This window comes from Camellia sinensis, chromosome 5 (genome assembly GCF_055761805.1).
Source record: "Camellia sinensis isolate YWXY chromosome 5, ASM5576180v1, whole genome shotgun sequence".
Lineage (NCBI taxonomy): Eukaryota > Viridiplantae > Streptophyta > Magnoliopsida > Ericales > Theaceae > Camellia > Camellia sinensis.
Window position 1 is genome coordinate 55,831,060 of NC_138965.1, and position 11,700 is coordinate 55,842,759.

Here is an 11,700-nt window from a genome sequence, read left to right on the forward strand (position 1 = left end):
GGGCTTGTCAGTGGTCGATTTTGAGGCTACTTTTACTAGTTTGTCCAGGTTTGCACCTGAGTTGGTGGCGTTCGAAGAACGCCGTTGCTTTGAGTTTGAGCGGAAGTTGAGGCGAGGCCTCAAGTTGAGGGTTGGTGGATCTTTCATCGGAGAGTATAGACGTTTGGTGGATGTAGCAGCTCATATGGAGCTCATGATGCAGGAGGAGGATGAGGGGCAGAGAGGCTCCAAGAGTAGCCAAGATGGTCAGGGTGATGGTAGGAGACAGAGGGGTCCTAATCCTCAGCAGTCTCAAGGTGGTTTGGCTAGGTCGACCTTTCCAGTGCCGAGTGCAGGCTCCGGGAGAGGTAGTCAGGGGGATTTCACCTGTTACAGGTGTGGCCAGCTAGGTCACAAAGTTTCGATTTACCCGCAGAAGGGAGGGGGTCAGCGAGCTGCTCCTTCATCAGCTAGACCTCAGGGCCAGAGTCAAGGCAGGGGCTAGTCCTTGTCTTGCTATCAGTGTGGTCAGCCCGGGCACCTGAAGAGGTTTGGCCCGCAGTTGAGTGCCACTTCGGGAGCGTCTGGTTCTAGGCAGACGCAGGGATTTCAGCCAGCTCAGTCTGTGCAGGCCTCGAGGGCCAATCCGGGGGCTTCGTCGTCCCAGTCAGTGCAGCAGTTGTATGCTCCGAGGGGTGAGCAAGTAGATTAGGGGCCTACAGGGCGCGTGTATGCTGTTACCGCGCAGGATCTAGTACCGGCTCCGTCAGTGGTGAGAGGTACTTTTCTGTTTTGTAACTCGGTTGCTAGTGTGTTGATTGACACGGGTGCATCTCATTCTTTTGTATCTGCTGCATTTGCATCTGTTTTGGAATTGGAGTTGGCACAGTTAGCATCTCCTATTTGTGTGGTATCGCCTATTGGTGGTGAGTTGGTCTTGAAACAAGGTGTGAGAGGTTGTGATATAGAGGTCGCCGACCATAGGCTTCCTTTTCCTTTTGTTGTCATGCCCATGAAGGGTTTTGATGTTATTTTGGGTATGGACAGGCTATCGTCATACCGGGTTGTTATCGATTGCTACCGCTACAGGGTCACGTTATGTACCTTGATCGGGGAGTGGTTCCATTTCTTGGGAGACCGAGTTGGTAGTGTTTTGCCACCGGGGTATGATTCGCGAGGGCGGAGTGAGCTTAGTGGTCTACTTGCTAGCTTTGAGAGTGGTGAGTGTGGTGAGACCCAGCTTGTATTGCCGAGGGTGGTTTGTGAGTATTCGGATGTTTTTCCGGAGGACCTTGTTAGTTTGCCACCTCACTGAGAGATAGAGTTCTCTATTGATCTAGTGCCCGGTACGGCGCCGGTTTCTATGGCACCTTATCGTTTTGCTCCAGCAGAGTTGGTTGAGTTGAAAGTTCAGCTCCAGGAATTGCCAGATAAGGGTTTTGTTCGCCCTAGTGTTTCGCCGTGGGGAGCACCGGCCCTCTTTGCTAAAAGAAAGATGGTGCCTTGAGATTGTGTATAGACTACCGGAAGTTGAATCGGGCTACAGTCAAGAATAAGTACCCTATGCCCCGTATAGATGATCTGTTTGACCAGTTGAAGGGTTCCCGTTGTTTCTCTAAGATAGACTTGAGATCAGGTTACCACCAGTTGAGGGTCAGGGAGGAGGATATTCCGAAGATGGCATTCCGTACGCGGTATGGCCATTATGAGTTTTTGGTGATGCCATTCGGGCTTACCAATGCACCGGCAGTCTTTATGGACTTGATGAACCGGATCTTCCGGGAATTCTTAGACCGTTTTGTAGTCGTTTTCGTGGACGACATCCTGATTTACTCGCCTTCAGAGGAGGAGCACAAGGAACACTTGAGAGTGGTGTTTGAGTTGCTTAGAGCCCATAGGCTGTATGCCAAGTTTGGGAAGTGTGAGTTCTGGCTAGGAGAAGTGAAATTCTTAGGCCACGTGGTATCCGGGGAAGGAGTGTCTATTGATACATCCAAGGTAGAGGCAGTGCAAGATTGGGCACAGCCTAAGAGTGTGTTTGAGATCCACAGTTTTCTGGGATTAGCTGGGTATTACCGTCGGTTTGTGAAGGATTTCTCCAGGCTAGCTTCGCCGTTGACTAGATTGACGCAGAATGGGGTCAAGTTTGTATGGAGTGAGACTTGTGAAAAGTCGTTCCAAGAGTTGAAGGTTAGATTGACCACCGCTCCAGTTTTGATTATTCCGGAGAGAGGGTTGGGTTATGCGGTTTATTGTGATGCCTCACGAGAGGGTTTGGGTTGTGTGTTGATGCAAGAGGGGAATGTGGTAGCTTTTGGCTCACGTCAGTTGAAAATTCACGAGAAGAATTACCCTACACACGACCTAGAGTCAGCAGCAGTGATTTTTGCCTTGAAGATTTGGAGGCACTACCTTTATGGTGAGAGGTTCGAGGTGTTCTCGGACCACAAGAGTTTGAAGTATCTGTTTACACAGCGAGACTTGAATTTGAGGCAGAGGAGATGGATGGAGTTCATGGAGGACTATGATTTTGAGTTGCACTATCACCCGGGAAAGGCCAATGTTATGGCCGATGCCCTTAGTAGGAAATCCATTAGTGATGTAGCTTGTATAGCCATCTGGGAATGGGAGATGTTGGGTGCGCTTGGTGAGTTTGATTTGCTTCTGGGCGAATCTGTTGAGACTGCGACTTTGTTTTCCGTTTTTGCGCAGCCTACACTTGTGACCCGAGTGTTAGAGGCACAGAGAGGTGACCTTGAGGTAGAATCCCTGCGAGAGAAGATCTCAAATGGGAAAGTTGAGAAGGGTTTGACGGTGTATCCCGACCAGAGTATGAGATACCGAGACCGTTTGTTTGTGCCGGAGTCTTGCCGAGGGGAAGTGTCACGCCCCCAAACTCGCCCCTAAAAGTTCGGGCATGACCCATTCAGAAACGGACATATAACCTGGTATATATAGCATATGGGGCCTTGACGGAAGCACAAAGTATTAGAAGAATACAAAACCAACAAACTCCATTGAGCTATTTCTAACATGCCAGGATCTCATACATTACATGCACCATGATAGGTTGATAGAGTCCAAAAATATTCCTTAGCAGTACTTATACACAAACACAGATACAGACCCAGCCCTGTAGTCGGGCATGTAATAAAAAAAAACTGTTGAAGTTATATACATTCAACCTTGGAAAGATAGCGAAGAAGTAAGCTAATTATCTTAATAAACTTCACAAAATAAGTGGCCTCGTAAGTGCTTGGATACACGAAGGTTGACAAAAGAAATCGGGCGTCACAAGTTAGGATTGACCACCGGGTTGGTTGCCTACAGAAACAGACATAACAGAAAGTGAGCCGGGCTTAGTGAATAGTAATGCATAATGAAACAATGTTCAACTTGAAACATGACATATATCAATGCCTATGGAATTGCGGAGGTTACAAAGTTAATCTGATTTTGTATTCATCTTATAACGGCCTTAGGCCCATTCTTGAACATAACAGCTTGACATAACACATTCTTAAATCATAATGGCTTGAAGCCCTTGAACATGGTGGCGTAATGCCCTTGAACATAGTGGCACAAGGCCCTTAAACATGGTGGCACAAAGCCCTTGTAACATATGGCACTATGGCCCTTGAAACGTGTGGCACAAGGCCCTTGTAACTTGTTGGCATTGAAGCCCTTAAAAGTGGCATAAAGCCCTTGAACATACTTATGCGAACTCAAGAGGTGTCTCACACGGATTCTAGAGGTGGCTCACGTCGTAGCACTTAGTTCCGTGTAGCACTTTGTTTCACATCGTAACAACTTACATTGAATGGCCGTAGGCCCAGAGTCTTATAGAACAAAGGTATTTTATCTTTCCCATTTCATTCTTTACATACTTGGAACATACTTGAGCATTAACATACATACTTGAAACATTAATCATAGTTGCGTACTTGAGACATTAACATAGTCGCGTAAACGAAATGCTAATGAAAATCATTAGTCATATGTAAAGAAGATAATGATACTACTACTCACAGTGTTGCGATGATGTGCTTGTTCTTCCCGGAGTGTGCCCTGCACACATTCAACCTTACACAATTTAGTTTCCTCTCCATATTAGATCACCTTCTGTTTCGTTTTACTTCGAAGGAATTTATACATATTAAAAGGCATCAAATACATATTCTGACAACATTAGAGGGTTCTACACGCAAAACGAAGCAAACAGTATTTTTCAGCATGAGCCGCACGTGCGGCTGTGAGCCCCACACGTGCGCCAGCTGGCCCTGCACGTGCGGCCCTGAGGTCCCGCACGTGCCTTTTAAGCAGAACAAAAGCCCCAAAATTTTCCTTCTCCCCCACGTGCGGCCACAACCCCCGCACGTGCGGCAGCACTTCCCGCACGTGCGGCAGCACTTCCCGCACGTGCGGCCATGACTCCCGCACGTGCGGCGATTCTGCACTTCCAGTCCGAAATTTGCTATAAAAATTCCATTCTTTTAGGAGTGTTTTCAAGACTCTAAAGTGAAACTTCTAGGTGTTAAATCAAGGCTAAAAAAAGCATATAAATTATAAATACAACACACCAAAATTCATCTAACTTGAATTGGGCTCATGAATATAACTCAATTGATTTGGAGTAACCATAGAAGTTCATCCACATATCATCATTCTTGAAGCTCCTAACTTTATACACACATACATAACACACAAAACATGGCATAAACATGGATATCAATTGATAAATAAGGAGCAAGAGGATGGTCTTAATCAAATAACTTGAATTGGTCCAACATGCACAAATAGTAGGATTATCATATCAAGTCTTCAACATACACATGTTTCCAAACTTTTGTCACACTTAGCTCATACCATAGCCAAATCCTACTACTTCAAATTGAGGAAGAGAATTAGACTAGGGAAGTTGAATTCACCTTAGCTTCAATCTCAATTCCTCCTTGCTCTTATCCCCTTTTTCCTTTTCTTCCCAAGAAGATGCTATGGAAATTTGCTAAGTCTTACTCAATGAGGGCTTTATAAGCATATATGTATGTATAGGTTGACTAAGGACAAAAATTTAATCGTTTAAACATCCGAAATTGAAATTTCACAGAAGCGCTTCATATTACTTAAAAATTATGCTGATTACATATGTGAAATCAATTTCAGATAATTAAGCCTCTAAGGCTTCAAATTTCTGATCTAAGCGTTCTCATGTAACAGATACTTTTCTTGTTGAACAGATAGACATCCATAATCATATGGTTTACTTACTTAATTTAAATTTCCCATAGGATTCCACAGTAAGCATTCAAAATCACAAAATAGGATCCGAAAATATAATAAAGAACATGTACGAGGGTCGGGTTATTACACTCTCCCCCCCTTAAATAAGTTTGGTCCTCCAAACTTGTTTTACCTCAGGGTAGAAACAAATGTGGATACTGATGTTGCATTTCTTCTTCTCTTTCCCAAGTTGCGTCGGTTCCGTAATGTTCTTTCCATTCCACTTTTACCATTGGAATTTCTCGGTTCCGTAATTGTTTCACTTGTCGATCCAAAATGCGGATTGGTTTCTCCTCATAAGTTAACTTATCATCTAGTTCAATTTGGTGATAATCAATAACATGAGACGGATCCGCAAGATACCCCCGAAGCATAGAGACATGAAACACATTATGTACTTGACTCATATGTGGCGGAAGGGCAACCCGGTAAGCTACCGGACCTACTCTTTCCAGAATTTGAAAGGGACCAACATAACGGGGTGTTAACTTACCCCTTTTTCCAAATCTTGGATGGCCTTTCATCGGAGTAACTTTTATAAAAACGTGACTGTTCACTTCAAATTCCAAATCTCTCCGTCGGTTATCCGCATAACCTTTTTGTCTACTTTGAGCTGTTTTTAATCTTTCCTGAATAACTTTAACTTTCTCAGTTCTTAACTGAACAATTTCAGGCCCTAACAAAGATTTGTCTCCAACTTCAGCCCAACATACAGAAGAACGACACGGTCTTCCATACAAAGCTTCATAGGGTGCCATTGCAATACTTGAGTGGTAACTATTGTTGTATGCGAACTCTACCAGTGGTAAATGGGTTTCCCAACTTTCTTGAAACTCTAGCACACACATCCGGAGCATATCTTCCAGAGCTTGTATTGTTCTCTCGGATTGACCGTCAGTTTGAGGATGGAAAGCTGTGCTGAACTTCAATTCTGTACCCATGGCTTCTTGTAAACTTTGCCAGAATCTGGAAACGAACTTCGGATCCCTATCCGATACAATTGAGACCGGTACACCATGCAGCTTCACAATTTCATTCACATAAATGACCGCCAGTTTATCTGCATTGTATTGAGTCTTCACTGGTAGGAAGTGGGCGGACTTAGTCAATCGGTCGACAATGACCCATATAGAATTCATGCCCCGAGGTGTCCGTGGTAATCCCACAACGAAATCCATGGTTAGGTGTTCCCACTTCCATTCCGGGATTGGAAGGGGTTGTAATAATCCTGTTGGCCTTTGATGCTCCGCTTTCACTTGCTGACACTGCAAACACTTAGAGACGAATTCTGCAATCTCCTTTTTCATGTTTGGCCACCAAAAATTTTGTTTCAGATCTCGGTACATTTTAGTATTTCCCGGATGCATGGAAAATCTTGAGGCGTGCGCTTCTTCCATCAATTTCCGTTTAAGTTCCAACACATTGGGGACACATATTCGATTTTGAAATTTGAGTACCGAATCCACTAAACTGAACCCCGATTTTGGTTTTGTCTCTAACTCATCGCATACCTTCTTTAGAATGTCATCCTCCAGTTGATGTAACTTGATTTCCTCAAGTAAAGTCCGTTGAGCCATTAATGCTGCTAGGACTGTCTCCTGTCCATGTATCTTAAATTCCACCCTCATTTTATCCAGTTCATCTACCAATTCCCTTTGCTCTGTAAATAGGTTGGCCAAATCTCCCATATTTTTCCGACTAAGAGCATCTGCAACCGTGTTGGCCTTACCAGGATGATAATGGATCTGTAAATCATAGTCTTTAATTAACTCTAACCACCGACGCTGTCGCATGTTCAATTCCTTCTGGGTAAAAAGGTACTTAAGGCTTTTGTGGTCGGTGTAAACTTCACAGGTAGTACCATACAAATAGTGCCGCCATATCTTTAAAGCAAAAACCACCGCCGCGAGCTCAAGATCATGCGTGGGATAATTCTTTTCATGGGGTTTAAGCTGTCGTGAAGCATAGGCAATAACCCTTCCACCTTGCATAAGCACACAACCTAATCCTTTATGGGACGCATCACTGTAAATTACAAACCCTTCAGTGCCTGATGGTAAAGCCAGAACTGGAGCTGTGGTTAATTTCATCTTTAATTCCTGGAAAGCAGATTCCCGCTCTTTTGACCATTCAAATGCAACTCCCTTTCGAGTCAATTGTGTAAGTGGCCCAGCAATTTTAGAAAAATCTTGAACGAATCTCCTGTAATAACCAGCTAACCCCATAAAGCTACGCACTTCGGTCACATTGGTAGGAGTCGGCCATTTCATAATCGCCTCAATTTTGTGTGGATCAACAGAAACTCCTTCATTTGTGATAATATGTCCCAGAAATGCCACCTCGAGTAGCCAAAATTCACATTTCTTTAGCTTTGCATACAATTTCTTTTCCCGGAGGGTTTGAAGAATTAAGCGAAGATGGGTCTCATGAGCTTCCGCATTCTTTGAATAAATGAGGATATCGTCAATAAAGACCACCACAAATTCATCCAAATAAGACTTAAAGACACGGTTCATCAAATCCATAAAAGCTGCTGGGGCGTTAGTAACTCCAAAGGGCATAACCAAAAATTCATAGTGACCGTACCGGGTTCGAAAGGCTGTCTTCTCAACATCATCAGCCTTGACTTTTAATTGGTGGTATCCAGACCGTAGATCAATCTTAGAAAAGACCTGTGCCCCTTGAAGCTGATCAAATAGGTCATCGATTCTTGGCAATGGATACTTATTCTTGATTGTGACTTTATTAAGCTCTCTGTAATCAATACAAAGCCGGAGTGTTCCATCCTTCTTCTTTACGAACAAAACTGGTGCACCCCACGGAGATACACTCGGACGGATAAATCCTTTGTCCAGTAAATCTTGCAACTGCATTTTCAATTCTTTTATCTCAACTGGCGACATTCTATACGGAGTCTTAGAAATGGGTTGAGTTCCCGGTGCTACTTCAATTGTAAACTCAATTTCACGGTCTATTAACTGCCCTGGTAACTCTTCTGGAAAAACATCCGGAAATTCACAGACAACTGGGATCATGTCAGTATTCCCATTCACCACTTGCCCCTCTAGAACACTGCATAAATACCCCTGACACCCTTTCTGAATTAGTTTACAAGCCCTTGCTGCGGAAATTAAATAAGGTGGAGAAGTCACTCCATGTCCCTGAAAGGTAGACTCTGATTGTCCCGGAGGGTGGAAACTGATTTGTTTAGTCAAACAATCTATAGTTGCACCATATTCACCCAACCAATCCATTCCCAGGATAATATCAAAGTAGGCCATATCAAGAGGTAACAGATTGGCATACACCCGGATATCCCCAAGTTGGAGTTCACAAGCAGCATATATAGAAGTACAAATCATAGGACCTCCCAAAGATGAAGATACACACAACATATAAGACAGTTTTTCTTCAGTTTTCTCTAAATTAGGAGCAAATAGTTTCGACACAAAAGAATGGGTGGAGCCAGAGTCAAATAATACATGAGCGAAATGACCGTGAATGATAAATGTACCTGATACCATCGTTGCCGCATTTTGCACATCTCCCGGAACCAATGCGAACACCCTGCCTTGTCTCGCAGTGTCTTTATTATTAGTGGGTTTAACAGTTGTCTTGGTGTTGGAAGTTGGTGCAGACCCCGCTGAACTTGTAGTGGTTCTATTATTACTTTGTTGATTTCTTTGAGGGCAGTCCTTGATCAAATGACCTGTCTTACCACACTGAAAACAGGCTCCAGACTTCCGATAGCACGTTCCACGATGCTTCTTCCCACATTCCAGACAAGTCGATATTGAATCCTGACTAGGGGTAGAAGTATTTGAACTCCCTAAAGTCTGCTTCTTGTTGGGTGGAGTAGGTGATCCCTTCGACCATTGAGTATTTTGCCTCTTCCCTTTCCATTCCGAGATTCGACTCTGAGTAGCAAGATTCCCTTCCGCTATAACGGCTCTCTCCAATACATCAACGTAAGTAGGTAACTTCAACATGTTGACCTTATCCAGGATAGCCCTCCACAATCCCCCTTCAAATTTGCGCGCCTTCTTATAATCCGTGTCCACCATATGAGGTGCAAACCGAGCTAATTCTGCAAATTGGGCTTCGTATTCGGCGACGGTTTTGTTTCCTTGTCTGAGAGTTTCGAATTCTGTTACCTTCTTATCCCGCATGCTTTGTGGGAAGTACTTGTCATAAAACAATTCTAAGAATCTGTCCCATGTCAATCCTTGGTGTGCAGTTCTCGTAAGCATCCACCATCTGCGTGCCTCATCCTCAAGAGTAAAGGCAGCCAGTTGCACCTTTTGAGCTTCTGTGCAGGGAAAGACTTCAAATAACTTCTCTATTGCCAACACCCACGCCTCAGCTTTCATTGGTTCAATTCCTCCTTTGAAGGATGGCGGTTTCATCTTTTTAAACTCCTTAGTAAGGGTGATAGTCCGGTCTTCAGCATGAAAATCTTGTACTGCCGGTGGAGGTACCGGTGGTGGGGGTGGTTGTTGTGGCTGTTGCTGTTGTTGCCGTAGGGTCTCCGCCATTTCCATAATCATTCTCCCCATTCTATCCAGCCGTGCAGAAGTAGCATCTTCTGTCTCTTCTGTCCTTGTCCTCACCATTGCCTACACAATAAGCATTTATACATAATAGACATATTTCAAAAGTGTTAGCATTATCAGAGTAGACTTAACGTTGCCATCGATCTTTCATATATTTTCAGGATGTCATGCAAGATGCCTAAAACTTTTCTAGACACCCTAAAGCCCAATGGTTCCATCTGTGACATAACAACTCGTGTTCTGATACCACTTGTCACGCCCCTAAACTCGCCCCTAAAAGTTCGGGCATGACCCATTCAGAAACGGACATATAACCTGGTATATATAGCATATGGGGCCTTGACGGAAGCACAAAGTATTAGAAGAATACAAAACCAACAAACTCCATTGAGCTATTTCTAACATGCCAGGATCTCATACATTACATGCACCATGATAGGTTGATAGAGTCCAAAAATATTCCTTAGCAGTACTTATACACAAACACATATACAGACCCAGCCCTGTAGTCGGGCATGTAATAAAAAAAAACTGTTGAAGTTATATACATTCAACCTTGGAAAGATAGCGAAGAAGTAAGCTAATTATCTTAATAAACTTCACAAAATAAGTGGCCTCGTAAGTGCTTGGATACACGAAGGTTGACAAAAGAAACCGGGCGTCACAGGTTAGGATTGACCACCGGGTTGGTTGCCTACAGAAACAGACATAACAAAAAGTGAGCCGGGCTCAGTGAATAGTAATACATAATGAAACAATGTTCAACTTGAAACATGACATATATCAATGCCTATGGAATTGCGGAGGTTACAAAGTTAATCTGATTTTGTATTCATCTTATAACGGCCTTAGGCCCAATCTTGAACATAACAGCTTGACATAACACATTCTTAAATCATAATGGCTTGAAGCCCTTGAACATGGTGGCGTAATGCCCTTGAACATAGTGGCACAAGGCCCTTAAACATGGTGGCACAAAGCCCTTGTAACATATGGCACTATGGCCCTTGAAACGTGTGGCACAAGGCCCTTGTAACTTGTTGGCATTGAAGCCCTTGAAAGTGGCATAAAGCCCTTGAACATACTTATGTGAACTCAAGAGGTGTCTCACACGGATTCTAGAGGTGGCTCACGTCGTAGCACTTAGTTCCGTGTAGCACTTTGTTTCACATCGTAACAACTTAAATTGAATGGCCGTAGGCCCAAAGTCTTATAGAACAAAGGTATTTTATCTTTCCCATTTCATTCTTTACATACTTGGAACATACTTGAGCATTAACATACATACTTGAAACATTAGTCATAGTTGCGTATTTGAGACATTAACATAGTCGCGTAAATGAAATGCTAATGAAAATCATTAGTCATATGTAAAGAAGATAATGATACTACTACTCACAGTGTTGCGATGATGTGCTTGTTCTTCCCGGAGTGTGCCCTACACACATTCAACCTTACACAATTTAGTTTCCTCTCCATATTAGATCACCTTCTGTTTCGTTTTACTTCGAAGGAATTTATACATATTAAAAGGCATCAAATACATATTCCGACAACATTAGAGGGTTCTACACGGAAAACGGAGCAAACAGTATTGTTCAGCATGAGCCGCACGTGCGGCTGTGAGCCCCGCACGTGTGGCAGCTGGCCCCGCACGTGCGGCCCTGAGGTCCCGCACGTGCCTTTTAAGTAGAACAAAAGCCCCAAAATTGTCCTTCTCCCGCACGTGCGGCCACAACCCCCAGACGTGCGGCAGCACTTCCCGCACGTGCGGCCATGACTCCCGCACGTGCGGCGATTCTGCACTTCCAGTCCAAAATTTGCTATAAAAATTCCATTCTTTTAGGAGTGTTTTCAAGACTCTAAATTGAAACTTCTAGGTGTTAAA

General features: G+C 43.7%; 1 protein-coding gene across 1 annotated transcript; it reads right to left on the reverse strand.

Annotated features, from left to right (window-relative positions):
* Positions 1-7,666: 7,666 nt before the first annotated feature.
* On the reverse strand, positions 7,667-9,665 carry LOC145791418 (uncharacterized). Its single transcript, XM_082871773.1, has 2 exons — positions 8,062-9,665; positions 7,667-7,700 (listed from the first exon to the last, which is right to left on the reverse strand). The coding sequence occupies exons 1-2, from the start codon at positions 9,663-9,665 to the stop codon at positions 7,667-7,669; spliced, it is 1,638 nt and encodes a 545-aa protein (XP_082727899.1).
* Positions 9,666-11,700: the final 2,035 nt, after the last annotated feature.

What these genes read in the sequence shown, in the direction of transcription:
- LOC145791418 (XM_082871773.1), bottom strand. Translation starts at nt 9,665, where the DNA reads ATGAAACCGCCATCCTTCAAAGGAGGAATTGAACCAATGAAAGCTGAG. An exon ending in CCGTGGGGTGCACCAGTTTT is followed by an intron (nt 7,701 to 8,061) that starts GTTCGTAAAGAA and finishes ATTTATTCAAAG; the next exon opens with AATGCGGAAGCTCATGAGAC.